The sequence below is a fragment of the Gavialis gangeticus genome, unplaced genomic scaffold (genome assembly GCF_001723915.1).
Source record: "Gavialis gangeticus isolate Ggan-Ray unplaced genomic scaffold, GavGan_comp1, whole genome shotgun sequence".
Taxonomy (NCBI): Eukaryota; Metazoa; Chordata; order Crocodylia; family Gavialidae; genus Gavialis; species Gavialis gangeticus.
Window position 1 is genome coordinate 20,298,680 of NW_017729006.1, and position 21,479 is coordinate 20,320,158.

Genomic DNA, 21,479 nt, shown 5'->3' on the forward strand with positions numbered 1-21,479 from the left:
CATGATCAGGGGGCAACAGGGCGGGCCCTACGAGGAGAGGCTATGGGACCTGAACCTGTTCAGCCTCCACAGAAGAAGGCTGAGATGGCCACCTATAAACTTGCCAAGGGGGACCAGCAGGCAATGGGAGTCCCTGTTCTCCTGTGCACTACCAGGTGTAACAAGGAACAACAGCCATAAGTTGACTGAGAGTAGATTCAGGCTAGATATCAGGAGGCACTACTTCACTGTCAGGGTGGCTAGGATCTGGAACCAACTTCCAAGGGAAGTGGTGCTCACCCCTACCCTGGGGGTCTTCAAAAGGAGGATAGACAGCCACCTAGCTGGGGTCATTTGACCCCAGCATCCTTTCCTGCCCATGGCAGGGGGTCGAACTAGATGATATGCTTAGGTCCCTTCCAACCCTACCAACTATGAAACTACATCACCAGTAATGCTGAACACCCTCTTCCTTGGAACACTGAGTGGTGGGCAGGACAGGTGTTCCTGGGCAACCGTGGCCAGATCTGGCCACATCTGGCTGCGGCTTGCCCAGTAGGCTAAGGCGTTGCACAGCAGCAGCTCCACATCCTCAGTGACATAGGCAGCCACCAAGGCCTGAGTGCTACCTGCCTGATGGTAGGGTCTGGTGCCCCTGGACCCCACCATGGAAGACATGCCCTTGGCCCATACTAGCAGTGCTTGTGGTGGAGACTGGCTGTTGGATGGCATGCTGGCATGGGACAGTGGATCCCCCTCTTCCACATCCCTCTGCCTCCGCTGTTCTGTCTCCCTCTCTTCACCAGCACCTCCATCCACTGATTCAGGATTTTTTGGCTGCTGTTTATGCTGCCCTTACCCTCGGGTCACATATGGCAGCCAGCACGTGGACTGTACTGGACTGCAAGGGATCAACCTTTTCCTGATGCCCTCCTACAGCTGCCTCACCAGTGCCTGGACATCTGATGACAGTGGCTTGCCCCAGCCAGGAACATTGATCCCCTGGAACTTCTCCATTTTGTTCTGAAGTTCCCTCACTATGGGGATCACCTGGCTAAGGAGGCCATCACCAGCACTGAGGCCTTGAGGGAGGGCCTGAGGACCACCAAGAACTGAGAGATGGTATCCCACTCAGCTCTGTTCAGGGGGCCTCTGATCTCAATCTCCCCAACCAAGACCATCTCTTGGATGGCCTTCTGTTGCTCTACCAGCCTCTCAAGCACCAAGTATGTGGAGTTCCACTGAGTCTCCACATCCTGCATGATTTTGTGCTGTGGGATGTTCAGCTCTGCCTGTCCCGCAGCATCCTGCCCCCCTTGATGCTCCAGTGGAAGCAGCCTGCCACTTTCCTGCATTTCAAAATGAGCTTGCTGGTGGTGCTGGTGCTGTCACCCTCCAAGGTGTCCCTGACAATGACGTGGAACTTGTGTGCCACACAGCGGATGCCAACAAAGTTAGCATCATGGAATGCCTTGACCATATTGGCCCCGTTATCAATGACCATGAACCCGTGGGTGACCTTGCCTTGCCCAACAAGCCACCCCTGCACGAAGTGGTTCATGGCTCCCACGATCTCTGTTGCCACGTGGGACTCATCCATCACTTCAGCTTGAAGGAGAGCCCACCGACACACTGACTGATTGCACCAGTGCCCTGTAAGGGAGAGGTATGCATGATCTCCACTCCAGCTGCTCCAGATGTCCAAGTTGAAGTGTAAGGCCACCTGCAGACCTGCTTTGCACAGCTCCTCCCTCAAGTACTTTCTGCATTCCATAGGGAGGGCATCACCATCCTGCTGAAGGTGGTGCATGCAGGCACTTGGTATGATGGGGCCATGAGCCACCTGAACCCTGGCTGCCCAACTAAGAGGGGCTGGTCGTCCACAACAAGAATCTCTCCAATGCTCTCGGTGATCTCACTCACCTTGGTAATGTACCCTCCTCCTTTCCCCCTCTGTTTCAGTGTGGCCTGCCTCTGCTTTGGGGGGATGGGGGACTTTGGAGTGAGGGTGCCTTCCCTTTGGGCGCGCTCCCACTGGTGCCAGGCTGAGGAGGAGCAAGTGCAAGGGGAATGCATCAGCATCCCCATGGTGGTCATGTGTTTTGTTCCCTTGCCCTGGCAGTGCAGGCAGATAGCATATGTGGGATCACCTGCCAGCTCAAAATGATTCCAGACCACACTACCCACTCACTTCTGGGGTGTGAGTGCACATGCAGATGCTGCCTTTTCTCCCTCCTCAGCAGGCAGAGGCACAGCAACAGGAGGAGCAGACTCAGCTGAGCCACTTCCCTCTACAACCTCTACCTCAACCTCCTCCAAAGTGCCTTCTGGGGAAGACCTGGCTCTAGGGGAAACTTGAGGGGTATGGAGCACAAATGTAGATGATTCCCCCTCCTTCCCCAGAATTTCCCTTGCTATAGCACTGATCCAACTCCAGCTCCAGCTTTTCCTCTTGGCACTGGAAGGCTCAGCAAACGAAGTAGAATTGGGGTAGAGGAGACTGTCATGCTGGTGCTGCTGCTTGTTGCGCTGGTCGTAGCAGGGGGGGCACGTTATGACTGGTGCTCTTGGAGGGAATGCAGACTAAGGCACAGGCAGTGGCACTGCTCCCCTCTCCTTGCTGCCCGTAGTAGCAGAATCCTCATGCCTGCTTGTTGTAGCAAAGAGACTGTGTCTCAGTTGGAGGTGGGCAGGACTTATAGCTCTCCCTCTACCCCCCCCTTCTGCCCCTCCCTGAAGGCTTGCCAGCTGCCTTTCCAACACTTCATGGTATGCTTCATAGGACCTTGTCTTTGCCTTGGTGTGCTGGAAAAATCAGTGTCTTCTTCTATAATGTTATCTGATTTATGTAATATATGTAGATAAGATAATTGCATGCATGTGTGTTTATGTAATGTATGTATTTATGTAATAAATAACAAAATATATACATGTCTGTATGGGTTCCTATATAAGTTCTATACTAGGCAATATAATTCACTGGGCAGGGAAGCACAGCTTAATGAAATGCACATTGTGAGAGCAGATTTGAAAAGAACCAAAGTAGACTAACAAAAACAAAGATGATTTTCGGGAGGAATATATTGAAAGGAATCAATGAATATAATAAAAGGGTATAGAAAGTAAGAGGTATTGAATCCCACTCGCTAGGCTAGCAAGTAGGAAATGAATAGTAGCCTTTATTGTCTGACAATACTGAGCTGCTGGAAGGCTGGCTCAGTAACTAACCCCAAGGCAGAAAGCAGCTCAGTTAAACAATGCTGCTTTTTATGCCGTTTTTCCATCCCCCCCCCAAGAGCACTGGGACTGGAAGGCACCTTGGGTAAGGATCAGTCACTGGCCAGCTACACAAACAATATCAGTCCGTTCCCCCCCACACACACACACACTTCCCCCTCCTCCTCAGTTTGTTTTCCTGCAAGCAAGCCGAGTTTCAGCTTCAAATTTCTAGGGACATCCTCCTGGGGTCTGGGTTTGAAGTGCTCAAGCTATTTTCTTTGCTAGTATATAAGCTATCAGAAAGATTTGGGGCTGTGTTGATGGTTGGGGCTAGTAGGACTCTAAATCTAAGTTTAAAGCACAGGTTATTAGAACTTTTGAGCATAGAGAGCACTATGTACTTGTATCCCACTGTTGTGGGGCAAGGCTGTACTAGGTTCACTTCCTTTTGCTCCTGTGCAGGGGGATCTCACAGCTAGTGTCAGTAATTCCAGTTGGGGTTTCTCCGAGCTCATTTTCATGCTCATAGTTCTAGAGAATTCACACCTGCAGCTGAATTTGGGTTTGCTGCTTTCTGTTATAGTAGCCAACTTGTAAAAGGCCACCCTTTTAAGCTGGTGCACCACAAATTGGCTTGTCATTCTCTTGGAGGACCACCACGCTCTCCCTTCCCCTCCCCTTTCTGCTGCTTTACTTTCTGTCCCCTGCTGTATCTGCCACTGTGCTATCTTCCCAATACTCCATCTGTTACAGCCCATACAATGAGACTACCTCCTGCTACTTATGATATATGGACCACAGGCTATGCTTGGTCTTGATGGTTGGGGTTGTACTATGTAAAGCAGTGGTCCTCTGCTGTAACACCACAGCATCTTCATGGGATTTAAACTTCTTATACACTTCTTTTTCTGAACAACTCACAAAGGGGATCTGCTGGCAAGCCAATACCGCAAGGAGTCCATCATTCAGCCTACCAACACAGCTTTCATAGAAAATTGCTTTCCTCGGAGTAAGGCAACAGAGGATAAATGAAAGGAAGCAGCTGCTTAAAACAGAAGGTAGATCCAAGGTAGCTGGTGTGCCAGCATTTCTTTTTAAGGACAGTGCTTTTTAAAAACTAGTTACTTTTAAGAACAGAAGAAACTTTACAGAGTGTCAGGCTGTTGCTTGCTTATTAGGTATACTCTTACCCAGTTTTGACACATGCCCCATTTCATGCTCTACCAGAAAGGACGACTAAAAACAGTGTCTAGGAAATAGCCATTTAATTTCTTTTACTGCATTTGTCATCTGATTAGGACCACTCAGTTGTAGTCCCTACCCACTCAGTGGCTTGAGCAGTAGGAGCTGCAGACCAGTCTTCAGTGGCAGGCTGGGCACTCCAATCTTCTGAAATGAAGGAGATACCAATGAGGAAGTTCAATAATTGTACCCCTGTACTCTTATATACATATTTAGAGGGGCAAGAATAGCCTTAAAACCAACACAGGGGCTCCTGTGGCTCTAACTTGAAGCTGATTACTAAAACAAAGTTTAGGTGCTTCCTCACAATTAGCTATACAAGACTACTTGTTCCACGTACCCAAATAAAGGAAATCATTCCTGACTTTTAGCCATAAAATACGGAATTTTCTGCAAACATTCAAGTTGCCCCATTACTCAAGTTAAGACTAATATAAAGCACACTGCCCTTCAAATGATTGTTTTTCCAACAGCTGAACTTTCACCCAGGTTTTAAATAATTCCCGGAACTCACCAGTTGGGAACTGCTGGATTGGCACAGATGGGACCTGCACCCCCTCAGACCAATCTGCAACCTCAGGCTGAGGAGGAGCAGTGAATTCAGGTGCTGGGGCTGTCCATTCAGTCTGGAACTCCTCCTTAGTAACTGCTTTCTCTGCTGCAGCCTGTTCCTCTTTTTCAATCTAGGAGAGAGAAAAGTGTGAATCTCTGGGAGAAGGAACCGCTTTTTCTATAATCACAGTCTGCAATAAGGGACCTCACACTAAAGGTAACTTAAACCTAAAAGCTGAAGTGAAGCTGTACAAATAAGATACTGCATAGAAAAAGCGTCTGATTTAACCTTCTAGTCTACCATATACAATGGTGGATACATACAAATGTCAACTCATCTGAAGCGACCCAAAACAACTACTCCTGTTTCCATAACACCACTCTAATTCATGAGTTCCTACCTCCTCAGGATCCCTGTAGAAGTAGAGATCAGGCATGACTTCCCATGGGTGTTCACGGGAGATAGTGCCACGCATACGCAGGACCTCACGGGCCAGCATCCACCACATCAGACCCACAGAATGAGCTCCCTGCAACATAAAAGCCAAGTAACATCTATCCTTCCATTCCAAGTAGCACATGCGAGCCAAAGATATGCTACCCAATCCTAGCATCTTTTACTACCACAAACAATATGGGCTTTTCAAGCTGGCTGGTATCTTCTCTGAAACCCTTCTCCAAGTGTACTTCCCCAAAGTGCAAGACAGTATGAAGTATCTGGTTGCACAGGTCATGCTATACATACAACCTTCCCATAAACCTTGATATTTAAAGGTAAAAAGATTAATTAGATAACAAGGTAAACATGTAATTAATTCTTTCATCTTTTGTAGCATAATTTCTGGAAACCAGTTATAAAAAATAGGGATGATCTGTTTGCATTTTCTCCTTTTCAGCCACTAAGCTCTCACCTTTGCAATGCATCCGGACAGGTAAACACAGATGCTTTTCCAAAACTAATTCTTCATTAGTGGTATGATTCAACTTTCAACCCTTCAAGTGTCTTGTTTTGTGCTGTGACAAGAATCACCATCAAACTCCACTCACTGGACCAAAAAAAAGGTCCTTGTGGTATTAGCGAGAAGACCTGTCCAGTTGCTATAGCACACATCCTACACTCAAGAGTTCATTAGCCAGAAACTGGCTTCAGCTCTGAGCTCTAACAGTGTGCAAAATGAACCTCATAAACACAGAATTAGATAAACTGGTGATATACAATTCCTTCTAGCACAAGTTTTCCATACTATAGACTGCTTTACAGAACAGGTGCTGAATACAGAAGCCAAGTGCTCACCTTGTTGTTGCATGGGATAGCAATATCCACATAGCGCAGTGGGGAGTCTGTGTTGCACAAAGCAATCGTGGGGATGTTGACATAAGATGCCTCAGTCAGTGGCTGATGATCAGCCCGGGGATCAGTAACCACCAAAAGGCGTGGCTCACGGAAAGCGGCCTGGATCTGGTTTGTGAAGGTCCCAGGGGTGAAACGGCCAGCAATAGGTGTAGCTCCAGTAGCAGCAGCAAACTTCAGTACAGCCCGCTATGGAGGAGACAGTGTGAGGATTAAATAAGGGATTTTTGTTTGTTTGTTTAACCCAGATATGAAGGTTTTTACCCTAGTTCTGCTGTACATTTCTTAGGGACATTTTAAAAGGAACACAGTATACTTACTCTTAGAAGTTAAACATGCTTCAAATTAATACCTTGTTTATCTCAGGCAATCATGGCATAAGCAGTTTGGTTTGTGGCAGTGATCACTATCAAACTCCAGTCACAGAGGAAACCTCTCCTGGTGTTAGCGAAAATCCTGCCATTACTTTCACTGTAGCACACTTCCGACACTTGGGAGTTCATTGGTCAGAAACTGACCTCAGCTCCAAGCTTTAACAGTGTGCGTATTAAAAGCATAATTCATCAATACATAGCTTTACTCTCTACCCCTTACACTTTTAATCCATAAAAGATGTCATATCACTTTAGCTTCAAGTCACTTCCTGGCACCTCTTCAATCACTAAACAGTATATATGGGGGGGACACGCACACAAGATTTAATAGCGACTACAAACTGGCATTAATTTGGATGGTAAAATCCCTCATGTATCAATTGCCTTAACTCATTCATGAAACAAGTGACAGTAAGTGTACTTTGTAATCTTGTTTCATGTACTTTCATGAAAAGTTGAAAGCAATTCAGGGAGTGAGAGGACATGTCATCCATCCATAACTTTAGTTAATGTCCAGAAGACTCCCAAGAGGGCTGTCTTGGGGGAAGCAGCAGCCACTATGTTAGGGACTTCAAAGAGATGTACAAAGCAAGAGCAAATTCCCCAACCCAGATTCCAAGAAACAAAACCACACATGCAAAAACAAATTTAAAAAAGAACCCACTACATGCACCAGCAAAGGCATTATTACATCATATACTTACTCAAAAGTCTGGAACTGCATGGTTTATACTAACATCGCTTGCATCTTTTTTTAACATGCATACAAATTACAGTGATGCAATCTAGCTGAGTGCTACTGTAGATGTTACTGTTAAGATATACCATGAGGTGGCAGCAGAGCAAAGAGCTTGCTTGCATTGGGCAGGGTAACTCAATACAGTGCAGTATCTTCACTTGCACAGTTGTATTGCTCTTTTCATCCCCATTCCAGTAAGTTATGCTAAATAGACAAAGATTTGTCTATTAATCCTAGATGCCTTTATTTCTGCCTATTTCATGCCATAGTGATCTCATAACCAAGATGATGTTGGCCTTAAGGAACAAAAAGGATGGCAGATCAGGTACCATTCAACTTCAACCTCTAGAACAAAGGCATCTCTCCCCCCACTTTCCCTGGACCTTACTCAAAATAGGCATTTATAAAGAATTCTTTGAGTCCTACATCACCAATGAGAAAAAAAATTCATCCTGGGGCAGCGTCAGATTTGGGGTGATCTCTGGAAATAACTTGGGATCAGCGTACCTAACACTGCAGAGACCCCGGGTGCTCCAAGTAGGCTCCATACCTGTCCAGTATTCCTGGAAGAGATGACGCTCACATCAGCTGGGTTTTCAATGGCAACAATGGCACGAGCTGCCAGCAAGAGCTTTTCCCAGGTCCTCTTCAGATTGATGATGTAGATACCTATCATTGACATAAGAATTGGTAAATAACCAAGACTGTTTTAAATGGAGCCAGACCCTGTGCAAATGTAACAGTTTGCGACTATTACACCCCAGTAAGAGGAGAATGAGGAACCAGCGCTAATAAGCATCCTGGCATGCAGTTTTCCTGCAGTACTTCCCACCCACAGCCAGGCATTCAGCAGAGCAGCAGCTGTCCTCACTGCTGCACTCACAGCCTGAACTTCAAGCCCAATGGCCAATAATGACCAAACACTAAAAGTAGCCAACTCCAGTCCTCTGCATTTGAATGGTGCTGGCACCTTTGGGGGAACCAAAAAACTGAGCATTTCAACAAGCTGGTGCCCACTCATGTGAGGCAAAAAAAAAAGGAAAAGATTCTGCCTTCTTAAAGCACCACAACAAGGGACCTCAGAAGATCATTGGGTCCAGCCCCCTGCACCAAGCAAGGAAGATAACTGGGGGTCAGGTGATACCAACAAGGTGACTGTCTTGTCTCCTCTTGAAGACTTCCAGGGTAGGCAATTGCACCACCTCTGGAGGGAGCTTATTCCACAGTCTGGATGCCAACTGTGAAGAAGTTTTTCCTAATGTTGAGCCTGAATTAATCTTCCAGGAGTTTGTGGCCATTACGCCTGGTTTTCCCCTCCGGTGCCCTGGTGAACAGTTGCTCACTGAGCCCTTGATATTCTCCAAGTGTAGTGGTAGGCTGCTACCAGGTCCCCCCTCAGCCTTCTTTTCTTCAGGCTGAAGAGTCCCAGATACTTCAGCCTTTCCTCGTATGACTTGCTGTGTGAGACCCTGATCATACAGATGGCTCCTCTTTGGACTCTCTCAATGGAAGCTTGCCCATGTCCTTGTTAAAGTGCAGTGCCCATCTGACCTACAAAGAACAAGTGCTGCCAACTCTCGTCATTTTGATGTGCTTCTTAAAAGCCTAAGCTTTGGGAATGTGAAACAGTTATATGTATGGGGGGGGGGGGAAGATGGGGTTGCATGTGTAAAAGAAAAAGTTATGTTTTTTAAATTAGTCATGCGCTGGCAATACTAAAGAACCACTGGGGGTGACAGGGTTGATACAGGGCAGCAGTCCCTAGGCAACCAGGGTGCACAGGGCAGGCTGCAGCAGGGACCCAGCTGCCTTGGGGGCTGCAGGGAAAGGACTGGGGTCCTGTCTATTTAGTTAAATTTTGTTGACAAGGCACAAATAGAAGCCGTGATGTTGGCCATCTCTTTCAGTGCCTGTGAGGCTCCCTCTTAGCCCTGAGGACCCCCCAGAGGCTGCCCAGACCCCACTTCCTCCAGAGACTGCTCAGAGACCGCCTCCCCCCCATTTCCCCTTTAACAGGGAGCTGCGCACTTGCCATCGCTCTTGCGCTTGTAGATGTACTGCTCCATCTGGAAGTCGAGGTTGGTGCCACCCAGGTGCGTGCCGGCCGCCAGGAACTTAAGCACATCCTCCTCCTTCATCTGCAGCACGTCCAGGCCCCCGGACATTGTGGGAGGTTCCCCTTGGAAGCGACGACAGGGAACAACCTACGGCAGCAGCGACAGCGGCGGGTGAGCCCGGGCACCCCGGCACCGCCCCCCCCAGGCCACGTGGCGGCGGCCCGTGGGGACCCCCCGCCTCCCACGAGTGAACGGTGCCCTCCACGGCGGCCCATCGCCTCTTGCGGCCGCGCGGCAACTCACGCCGTCACCATTTATATTGATTTATTTTCTTAAACTCACGCGGTAACAACGCCGTGTGGAGGCCTCACTAGGCTCGGAACGAAAGAGGGCCGCAGTAGGAAGTGACGTCTTTATATGCGCTCCCCGCTGGCCAATCACAAGCAGGCGGGGTGGGTGAGCTTTCGGAAGTCAGGAGGGCGGGGAAGGGGGTTAGCGCATGCGCATCGCGGATGCTGACGCTTCCCGCCGCCCGGCCCGCGCGCGGCGAGGGGGTGCAGGGGGAAGCTCACCCGGTCCTCTGCAGGCAGGCGTGGCCGCCCGCTGCAGAGCACGGAGTGCACCCACCCCAGACCCTGAGGGGAGGTGGGCCCGGTGGCCTCGGAAGCATCAAAGCGTTGGGAGAAGGCACGAGTCCCTCCCGCCGAAGCGGGCAAGGGCCCGCCGCGGCTCTGGCAGGCTGCTGAGCAGCACGAGCGCCGCCAGGTCTTCAGTATGAAATTACCACACTGGAAGCTCAAAATGATCGTATGTGTTGACAAGCGACCGTGCACTGAAAAGCTGTGCAAATAAGTCTTCTTGTAATTTACTTTACATTGTTCGCTGTAACGTGCCGGTGAGTGAAAGCTGGGCCATTGGAAGTTGAAGTATTTCTCAGTTTTGAAGTAAGCAGTCATCATGAGGCTTCTTGTGGGCTCAGATCGAGCGTAGTCCTATGCTGGCCTGGCAAGGGAAACACTGACCACTGAGGTGGTCTTCCTAGTCACAGCTGAGGAAGACCGCTCTCCTGGCACAGGGATAGTACCTTGCTATCACATGCTAGCCTCAGTCACTTGCCAGATCCCACTGCACACCAGCCCCATGTAGCACACGGGGCCACGTTATCCAGCCCACAGGGCTCCTCATGGGTCTAGAAATTTGGCAGCAGGAGAGCAGCAATTGCCACTGCTCCCATAGCACCAGATTTCTGAACCCAGGGGGAACCCCACAGGCCAGATGACATGGCTACACAGGGCAGATCTGGCCTGTGCCCCTGGGAGTTGAGCATGACTGCTGTAAAAAGATACCACATTTGATGCAGTCCTGATGGCCCTGGGTTTTGACCCGCATCAAACCATGTGTTAAATTTGTCAAACCATGTGTCAAACCCAGTTAATTTCCATGTTCTCCTTCCAAGCTGCATTGCTGTTCTTCTGCCAGTAGGTGGCAAGCAAGACCTGACCATCTTGTCCCAAGTGCTGTAATAATCACAAGGTCAGATCCTGGAAAAAAACCTTTCACACACAGCCTACCTACTTCAGAATGATTTGAAACAGGATGGTGAACTTATGGAGCATAAGCAGATGTTGCATTTAATCCCAGAAGAAAGCCTTGGGGTTCCACAGGTGTATAAATCCAAGCTGTCACCATTTCACTTGTATAGTTTATCAAAAACATGGTGCCAGTGGCTGGGGCCTCAGTTCAGTGCTGAATTAAAGAAGTGACTACCACTGAATTGTATGTACTACCTGAAACATTTTACATTTTCTTTAGAACTACAGTTCTCAAATTGCATTCTATATACTATTTCAGTCAGGCCACAGACTTGCCAGAATTACATTCCTTACTCCTCAAGCAGAGATTTTTTGCGCTAGTTGCTATCGAGTCCAAGTCCTCTTTGGAGATTCATGGGTGTCTTTGAACATCTAGGCAACCCCCGCCCCCTTTCTTTGGAGGAATATTTCTTTGATATAATATCATTGTAATTATATTTGTTTTTGCTCCCCTTGGTAGTTGCAGGGAGTATTTCCCCTCGAACTGTCAAGTAAATGACCTGTATAAATGAAAGGTGGTGACTTCCTGCTACTTAGGGAGATTCAGTACTGGTGTCAAATGTTACTGCCAGGGAGAAGAAACAAACAGAAGAGCTACAAAGTAGAAGGCATAATCAAACACCCTCACTCACCATATTAAAGGTAGGGTATTTCTGTGTTTCCTTCAGGGGCAGATTAACCCACAGGCCATGGAGCCTGGGCCCAGGGATGCCTGCCAGTTGGGGGCCCCCTGGGGCAATGGGGCAGCACAGCCCAGGCAGACATCCTGGCCGCGGGCATTTGGGACAGGCAGTGCACGCCTCCTCACCTCTGGCTGGGCCTGGGCCAGGGCCAGGGCTGGGGTGGGCACAGAGCTGTGTGTGGGCAATGGTGGCTTCCAAGGGCCATCTGCTGCCAGGAAGCTTCATGCCTCACGCCCGCTCTCTACCATCTACAGGGGTCTCCTGGCACCAGCCCTGCTAGGACGGGATGGAACAGGACAGCCAACCCCACTGAGCTTGGTAGAGGGCCAAGCGGGCAAGTGGAGGTGGTGCAGAGCCCATATCCCCCCCACCCCGTCCAGCTCTGACACCAGCCCCAGCCCATCCTGTCCTGTCTTGCGGCACTGGGGGACCACAGCCCCAGCTGCATGACACCTACTGGGTGGAGGGGCTAAGTCGGGCTGGGGCTGGGGCTGCCTTCACCTCAGTGGTGCTTGCATCCCCTGGCTTGCCCCAGCCCTGCTGAGGAATCTGGGCGGGACCAGCCACAACCCCCTGGTGGGCGCAGAGGAAACCTGCCCTCACCTGGTAGGGGGCCTCCAATTTTCTGTTTTCCCAGGGCCCCAATAAATATTAATCAGCCATTGGTTTCCTTAGCATTATCATTACTGTGTTTCATTAACACTATCATTATCATTGTTCTGTAACCAACCAACATAGTTGTTTCCAAGTGCGGAAGCAGGAGGGAAAGTATGCTATAGTAAGTCTCCTACTCACCTATTAACTGGGCCAATTTCTACTTAGCTTGTGCAGTCACAACATAGCATGAACTTGCTGAAGGTGGAAAGAAAGTGAGAGAAAAATTTGGGAGTGAGGATGGAGTGCAAAGTTAGAGGCAAGCCTTCAATTAATTCATATTTATTTGTATTGCACTGGCACTTTAGCTCCCTAACCAAGGCCCCAGGGTGAGATAGGCACTGAGTGAACCCAGAAGAGAACAGGCCTTCAAAGAATTTACAGATCAAAGAGAAAACAGAGCTCTCCTTAGAACTCCTCATTTATAACAGATCTTCCCTTTGCTAGCTGAGCTACAGCAGCTGCTTTATTGTGCGAGATGCTAGGTATGTGTGTGTCAAGTACATAGGCTGTTCTCACATTGCAGTTTACAGCAGAGGTTTCCAAACTTTTCCTTATTGCCCACCACCTTCCAGATTTACTAGCTGCCCATGTACCCCTACCAGCATACCTTTTACACTTTAACCCCTTAAATGCCAGTTGCATATATTATGATAATGAAAATTAATCTGCCATTACACAATTTCTCCCTGAGAGCTGAGTACAGTTGTACCCCCAGAGCTGTCTTGTGTACCCCCAGGGGTATGCATACCAAAGTTTGGGAACCCCTGCTCTACAGGACTCAGCTAACAGGTTAGTTATTTTATCTCACCCACTAGGGAAACAAAATAGTCAAATAGCCATACAGCTCTATGCAGCAGCTACTACCAATGGCAGTAGTATGTGTTGGCAGGGGTGTATCTTTGTGTGTTTAATCAGAGGTTATTCTGTTGTAATTTACAAATCCTTTGATAATTTTTGTGGTTAACAATGATGAAGTTTCTGATGTTGTTAAAGTATTTTTGGAACCTAGCTTCACATTGGCAGAGGACAGGAGAGACATTTGTGATGGCATTTGGGAAGTTTCTTATCTCCTTTTCCTTGCCCATCATTTTTTCAGACAAGAATCTATGTTGTGATTCTCATAGTGTCAAACATGATTTAGGGTCCTATTTGTTATGAGCCTTTTAGGGTTTATGCTTCACAGTGAATATGGAGGGTTCATCTTATGCTCTGACCCTTAAACTTTTTCCTTCTCTAACACCTTCTTTTTCTCATGGTGGCTTTAAATGTGTGTGGCCTATTAAAGACGATCCTTCAATAGTGCTAAGGTGGCTTTGCACTTCAGAACACCCACCACTTTCTATTCTGCTCAAGACTTAAGCTTTATCTAGCAGCAGCAGCAGCAGCAGCAGCAGCAGCTGTGTGTATGTATGTGTCAGATAGCGAGCCTAGGCAGGCAAGTTTCTTTGGGTAGATGTGATATCTTTTATTAGACCAACCAAAATGTTGGGAAAAAAGTTCCTTGCAAGCTTTTGGCACAAACACCCTTCGTCAGGCATAAGAAACTCTGCTTCTGTTATGTGTTCTCCAAGGTAGAAAAGAAGCAAATATACAACAAGCATGTTTGTGAAAATGCAAATGAATGGAAGTTAGGAAGACAATGGGTAGAGACAGGAGAAGAGTGTGGGGAAGGGAAGGAAATGTGTGAAGGAATGCAAGTGGTCAGCTGGAGGCAGGTAACCCGGGGAAAAGATAGATAAGGAGCCTAGTCTTTGATCCCTAACCCCTCAGGTCCTTCTGACCAATCGATGATGTTGCAAAAATCATCCAGCAACCGGGGGATGAGTCTAGCTCACAGCAAGCCTTTGTGTAGGGTCCCTGGAGCTTTACCTGGAACATGTGGGAACTCAGATAAAATAGAAAGCTGCACACCTTAGTTCCCCAGGAAAAAATAGCAGCAGAAGCCTGGAGTCTATAAAGCTCTGTACCTAAGAGCCTTAAACACTTGAGTCATCTAGCCCTATGCGTTCTCTCTTGTAATCAGTATATTACAAATTCACAGGCTCACAGTCATAGTAGCACTTTCTCCTCTACAGCTTTCAAAAATCAGCAGATAATTCCAGCTGATTCCACTTAAAAAGCCACCACAAAACATCTGTAGTGTGGTCTGACTTGGAAACAAACTGGTTTCACCCATTTGGGTTTCACCCTCAGTGGGTCTCACTCTAATTTCAATGTACCATCCTCTCCACCTGAAGTGTTTCTTCTAATGCTTGCTCCCCACAAACTTGTGTAGGTTCTATTCAAGCAAACAAAATCAGTGCCTCCTTTAGGAAGCAAGCAGCCAGAACTGGGGCTTGCCAGTTCCATTGAAGAGGGTCAAAGTAAGGAATTGTTGTATCAGCATATGCATCCACTGTAACCCACTTAACAGTAGGTTGCACCAACTTTTGGGATACTAGGATCATTTATGCTGAGACAAAGGACCCAATTCCTGTCCTGCTTGTGTTTTGGGCAGTCATCCCTACCTGTGTATCAGATGAGGAATATTTTGTACCCACTTTCTGCTGGTGTGACATGGAGATCAAAGCTTCTAATGTCTTCATTATTTTATCAAGGGCACTAGTATACCTTCAGTCTGGAAAACAGCTACTGGTGACAAAGAGGCCACAGTTGACTGTTTCATATGCAGGCTAACACTTTTAACCAAAGTGTTTTCTTTCCTTTCCCTCACATTACCACCAAGACATTTTCTGTAAAGTTTGGGAGAAACTTTTTTTGCATAACACACTTTATCTTTTGCCAGATTCAGTTTACTAACTGAAGAAATATCCCTAAGGTTAAGGGAAGGCTGTGCAGAATAGATAGTGATGCTGCCACTCATCGATTCAGTGCCAGAAAGCCAGTAAGCAGTTCAGCCTGTCTGGAACATGAATGACTTCTGCAGCTACCTGTGAAAGTCTTGGCTCTACCACAGATCCCTTATTTGTTATTGCATGCCTTTCCCAGCCTCTGAGCTGCAGGTTTCCCCCAAAAACCAGAACTCCTATTCTGAGCATGGTATTTTTTTGCTCAGGATAAATGGTATCCAGACAGACCAGGCTGTAGTTGCCTTTGTGCTGCCTAAAGGTTCCCACGTACTGAAGCAGTGCAAAAAGCAAATGCGTAAATGTAGGGGCACTGAAGAAGAAAGATGGCCATCTCCTTATTTATAGTATTGTAATATGATTTATATTATGATTATTATTATTATGATTTCTATTATTATATTATGAACACTTTCAGGGTGTATTTGTCTTTTTGTTTTACGTAGTACAACATTTACCACAGTTATGTCCTGGTCCATGGAGAAGGCTCCTGGGCATTACAGTAATCCAGTAGCAATTAAATGATGATAAAACCTTCTTTTAAAAAAATCTCCTTTGACAACCAGGATGTTCTGAGATTAAGTTAACAGATAACTCCAGCTAATTTTACTTAAAAAACGCCCCCACAAAAGATCTGTAGTGTGGTCAGACTTTGAGACAAAATGGTTTCACCCTCAGTGGGTCCCACTCAAATGCCAATGTACCACCCTCTCCCAAGAAAGAGAAGTGTTTTTTCCCCTGAAGCATTCAAATTTCTTGCTCCCTACAAACTTGTGTAGCTTCTGCAAGTCATTACCACTTGCTTAAGCTAAAACAGGAAACTGGCCACCAGCACAAGGCTTTCTTCAGCTGCCTCTATGGTAAATTTATTATTCAGGGCTGTGATGTTATCAAGCATACCAAGCTGCTCCAGGCAAGCTTCTGGGTAACAAAGCCAATTAGCCTCCCCCATACAGGGTATCCACATGTAGCCACAGCCAAACAGGTAACACAAACTAAGGAGTAGCCATTCAGCAACCTGCCAGCTTGAGGGTCCTGCAGCTGTGGGTGTTAAGTTTCTAGTATAGATGTGCTGTATATCCAAAAACCTCATTAGCTCTAGCTCTGTGGTCTCTAACATGGAACAGATTTGTTCAATATCAACTCAAGTTGACACTCAGCCACCAGCTCAGGCAGCACCCAGGGATCTTTGGACTTCTCTTTGCCAAGGTCTAACCAAGCCTAATGCTAGTTAATTTGGAAATCTAACTGGATTATAGCATTGCTATGGATAGTTTGGGCTAACATGGTATGCATCTTAAGGTATTAACTTGAGAGGCCTCTTTGGAGGCCTCTACTTTAACTGCTTTGCATTTTGTTTACCAAGCTGAGGCCTCCATGCAGTACCAACCTAATGTACATTTTAAGTATTCTATAGAAGTATCTGCTCTGAATATAAAATAGCCTTTGCCGGTTGTTTTCCGTTAGTGACCAAGACCATACACAACAGTAGTTCTGTCTTGACTTTACTGGCACTACCTTTTAGGAAGTTCATCTCCCACCTGTTAATTTGGTGTCAAGAAAGACATAAAATGTTAAAATGACAGATCAAAATATTCACCTCCTTCCTTTAAGCAAAATCAAAGACAAAATGACACAATCCATGTTGGCAATCACAACTATAAATGACAGTGCATAATACAACTTCTTATAGCATATTTGTATACAGGCACATTAACATCCACTGCATTTGAAATCCAGATGACAGGCCTCAGCTCCAGTTCAGTTAAACAGTGCACGAAAAAAACTTCTGGTAAAGAAGACTGAAAATGGAGTTTCTCCAAAGGCTCAGCTTTCCAAGCCATTACCTCTCTTAGCAAGATCATATTTTGAGACAGCCACTCTGCCCTGCCATCATAGTTATGGGGGCATAGTAAAAAAGTCATAAAATTTATGGAAGTACTCTCTCACACTGTGGGAATTGTGATTGGAAACAGAAAGGAGAAAGCATGAAGGTCTTGGGTCCAAACTCTAAACACAGTTTCCAGAGACATTCTGTTAACAGATCACCTTCCCATTTTGCTGCAAGGTCTCCCCAGTATTTCAATACTATAGATGTAGTTAGATTATTTGGTTTCATGGAAATTCTCACACAAGATCTAAGCAATGGGTTTTGTGTTTTGGCTTTCCCATGGCTTGTTTCCTGGGTTGCAAATTTTACTAGCAGCTGCTAATGAGAGTGTACAGCTACAAAAGCTGCCTACAGGTTTCAAGCCTACAGTACTTTGCCAAGGTTTCCCTGCCAAAACCTCACCACTTCAGATCATGGAGCTGAAATTTATAAAATAAGCATGTTCACACAGTTCTCATGCAGGTGTTTACTATAGAAATTTCTTCAGAGACAGAATAAGTATAACTTGCTCCTCTTCAGTTATTTCTGTAAACATGATGGCTCAGGAATAATCATATCTAGTTTGTTCTAGGACAGAAGAAGATCCCCTCCCAAGCCAAAACTTTGGTCTTTTCCTACATGTAACAGGCTTGAGAAAGAAAATAAAAGATGAAAAGCCCTTGCATGGTTCTTTATTGGGGATGAGGGCACCAAGGCTTTGACGATATGCAGAGCAGTTTAGAATCTGTAATTCTTAAGCTCTTACAAGATATGTATTAATGAAGTCCAAGGCACATATGTTTTCACACTACTGCTGCAGCTCACATTCCAACAACATTCCTAAAAATCAAAATATTTAGTAATATCTTCACTCTATAAGGCAGCTGATCCTCAGCCACCACAGAAAGAGGAAAGCATTCTTAAATGAAAAGACTAACCTAACCGCTCTGCTTAAGATGCAAAGCTAGTAACAGAATTTACATACAAACTGGTGAACTTAAAGACATTTATATGTCAAACAAAATATGAGTTAGCTCTTCCTCTTTTTTTTTTTAAAGAATAGTTGATTTCTGAGCTTAAAATATTTAATATTCCAACATTTTAGGTCCCTGTGATGGAATTCTGATTTTAAAATGAGGAAGATAAGTAAATGAGTTCATCATTTTAAAAGGTTTTATTTTCTAATATGCAAGAACATCTGTAATGTTGCAGCCTACATAGCTATTTCCTTAATGACCTAGGAACTGAAAGCTTTGCAGTCATGTAAATGCACCACACACACTCCTCATCCCCAACATGTTCTCCTGACGTTAGGTCTGCATATAGCCTACTGGTTGTTCTTCTTCACCACCGGGTGGGTAACTGAGATGGGCTTTTCAGACTATCTGCTGACAGAACTGCACAAGCATGCTACTCAACTCTCATTATTTAACATGCTCTCAAGTGCCCAAGCCTTTGCACTGTTCTGCAACTGCAAAGCCTGAGAGAGAGCTAGGTAAGAATAGTTCTTAATTCATGGCCAGCCAGCATCTTTCCTCCATCAGGGAAGGGTGAGGACAGGTGGGATTAAACTAAGCTGCACAGTTAATAGCTTGCGTTCTTATCACCCATCACTTGCAAACATGCTTCACCCCACACGGAAATCCTTGCTTTAACTCATTTTGGTTAATGACTATACCCTATTCAGTTCTTACTTGTACATTCAAATCTTATATTAGCTCACCAAAATCCCAGTCCTGAAGTACTGAGTATGCTGAACTCCCACAGTAAATCAGTGGGATACTCAGGACCCTATACATCTATACTTCACCTTGGTTTAAAAGTTGAAACAAAAACCAAGGACACTGTTGGGCCCAAATTTTAATTGTGCTAGACTTATGATCATCTAATGAAGAATTTCTCTGGAATCTACGTACTCCTGGAGTGCATGATGGTGTGCATTGGCTATGGGAATCTATATTTTAATTTAAAAAATGATGACTAATACACAGACATTTGTTTAAGGCTGGTAGACCTATTATGTCAACATATTTGGATATTCCATTTGCTGCTTTTAGTTTAACTGCCCTAAAATGAAATGCTTGCCAGGAAAAACACCCATGATTTACCAAGCTGATTTGAAGTTTTCTGGGATCTCTTCAGAGTACAAAGGGAGTTCCCCCTACATGGGCCCAAAACCCCCCAAGTCTTTAAAGAAAGATTATAAATGAAACAGCATTTTCTTTCAACATCTACAGATTTGCTACAGGCAATGGGCATCATTACAGTCAATTTAGCTAGACAGAGAACACTTCACATGAATTAGTGCAGCTTTTTGCAGCAACAAATTCCCTCTCTCTAGTATCATCCTAAAGTGCTTCTTTTCTTCTTAAGGTCTGTGCAAATATTACTGCAGATGCAAAATAAGTTCTTTTTGAAAGGAGTTAATGTCTAAAGCCTGTCATTAAGTCCTCTTTAAATAAAAGCAGGAAACATATCAATGACTATATGACCCACTTTCACTGCCAGCATGCAAGCTGATAAGATGGCATTTCTCCGTCTTCCTTCCAGTCACACCCCTTCTCTCTTTCTCCGATTCAAAGACAAAACACTAGGGAAAGAAAATAGTCAAACGGCCAAACAATCACGGCCAACAATCACATTAAGCAAACTCTGAAAAGACTGTGACCTCCTAACATCTTCTACTATGCCTTCTCTTTAGGCATGGAAAGAGAACACCAAGAGAGATTTAGGATTAGATGAGACAAAGCATGTCTCAGTGTCTTGGGCATACCCCTTGGCAAGAAAGGCATTGGGTTCTGCAGTACAGGTCGTCAACTTCAGTTCTCTTCTGTGTAGAGACTTCTCAACGCACACATGACCATTGTGAAGGAGTTTCTTCGAACAACCTGTGTCATAATCATTTAGCTTCTAGAGCACCAAAACTGTCCATCTCCCAAGGAAGTGTAATAGTACAGTCTTCCTGGAATGATTTACTCAGGGATACAAAGATCAAATCCATCTTTCCTCTACTTGCACCTGTGTCAGATGGGAAAGATTTTCAATCTACACTCCTGTATCAGAAGTCACACGTCACTCCCCCATCCATGACTAAGCAAATCTCATCCGCTGTGGAGCTGGGAAATCACCAGTCTTGCTAGCTGATCATGGTAAGCCAGAAAAAGGGGGTAGGCTGAACTCCTGCACAATGAGTCATTCAAGATTTCAGACCCATTTTTTCCATCATCTGTTCATATATAGTCCATGCCATTGCTGCCATCAAAGTACGCCGCAGAGCACGTGGGACGCCACCATGGAAGAAGCCAACCAATCCATAATCCTTAAGGTGGAGACAGAAAAAGAAAAAAAATAATCATCTCATCTTGTGCTGTTTAATTCCTATTTACTGGATGAAGCATGCCAGGAACTGCACTGAAATGTTCTATATCATTCCATAGTACCCCAAAACTCTAAGCTCATGCAGCACTCAGAGGGACAGGAGGAGGAAAAAGATGACTAGGATGAGCAAATTCAGCAAGTCCTGCTGATGAAGGAGCCACAGTAGTTGGGTGGAGTACACCACAAAGCTGAGATTACTGAAATGGTAGTGGAAAAAGGAGGAGAAATATAGGGCCAAGAGAGCCTATAGGGAAAGCCACAAGTCTGCAAAACAAAAGAAGGGGCATGGACAAGAGAAACAAACCATTTCAGGTCACGTTATAAGGCAGCTACCCACATTTTAACAGCCTGTTAATATGTACAGAATTCTGTGCTATGTATTTCCAAACTCTTTATTAATATTCTTGAAGTAGACAGAGAAATTCTTAACAGGCACAAATACTGTAGGACAAAAAAAATCCAGATTCAAAACTAGACTCACAGTTTGGAGACAGGATTTGATATGGACCAGAGCTGAAATTTCTCATTCTGATCATTTGTTCCACTTACAACAAAAGGAACAATTTTGCCAAGGTACCTCATCACCTCACTGTACCTGCTTTGATCTCGTGTGCCTAAGGAATTGCACTGCAGGAACTGAGAGTCGTATCCAATGGACACGCAATTCCACTGGACTTTCCAGGGACAGGAATACGATAAGTTTTTTTTTCCCCCCCCATTGCCACACTCCCAGTTCCCTGGATAACAGATCTGTACATTCATTAATCTTTAGCATTCAAAGGACAGAGAATTGTTTTATAGCTTATTTACTGAAGCACTGGGTCACAAAAATCCCTCTGCCTCAGTGTGGCAACCACTGAAATGCCTACCCTGATAAACCAGAGATGGCAGCAACCCAAGCAGAGGATAGTTGGGGAAGCACTGAGGTCCCGGAGGGGAG

At 45.7% G+C, this 21,479-nt stretch overlaps 2 protein-coding genes across 4 annotated transcripts in view; both read right to left on the minus strand.

Moving 5' to 3' along the window:
• Positions 1-4,444: 4,444 nt before the first annotated feature.
• Positions 4,445-9,953, minus strand: RPSA (ribosomal protein SA). 2 transcript variants are annotated; one of them, XM_019508915.1, is made up of 7 exons: positions 9,856-9,953; positions 9,489-9,660; positions 8,007-8,125; positions 6,287-6,532; positions 5,394-5,522; positions 4,955-5,123; positions 4,445-4,584 (listed from the first exon to the last, which is right to left on the minus strand). In XM_019508915.1, the coding sequence occupies exons 2-7, from the start codon at positions 9,619-9,621 to the stop codon at positions 4,493-4,495; spliced, it is 888 nt and encodes a 295-aa protein (XP_019364460.1). In that variant the 5' UTR covers positions 9,622-9,660; positions 9,856-9,953; the 3' UTR covers positions 4,445-4,492. The 2 variants fall into 2 exon arrangements, with proteins under 2 accessions (XP_019364460.1, XP_019364459.1); XM_019508914.1 differs by having other exon boundaries at positions 4,445-4,587.
• A 10,130-nt stretch (positions 9,954-20,083) lies between these two features.
• Positions 20,084-21,479, minus strand: part of SLC25A38 (solute carrier family 25 member 38) — a 12,759-nt gene continuing 11,363 nt past the window's right edge. For both annotated transcript variants that reach the window (XM_019508918.1, XM_019508917.1), the window contains exon 7: positions 20,084-20,480. In XM_019508918.1, coding sequence (XP_019364463.1) covers positions 20,358-20,480 — 123 coding nt within the window. In that variant the 3' untranslated portion in view covers positions 20,084-20,357. The remainder of the gene's footprint in view (positions 20,481-21,479) is intronic.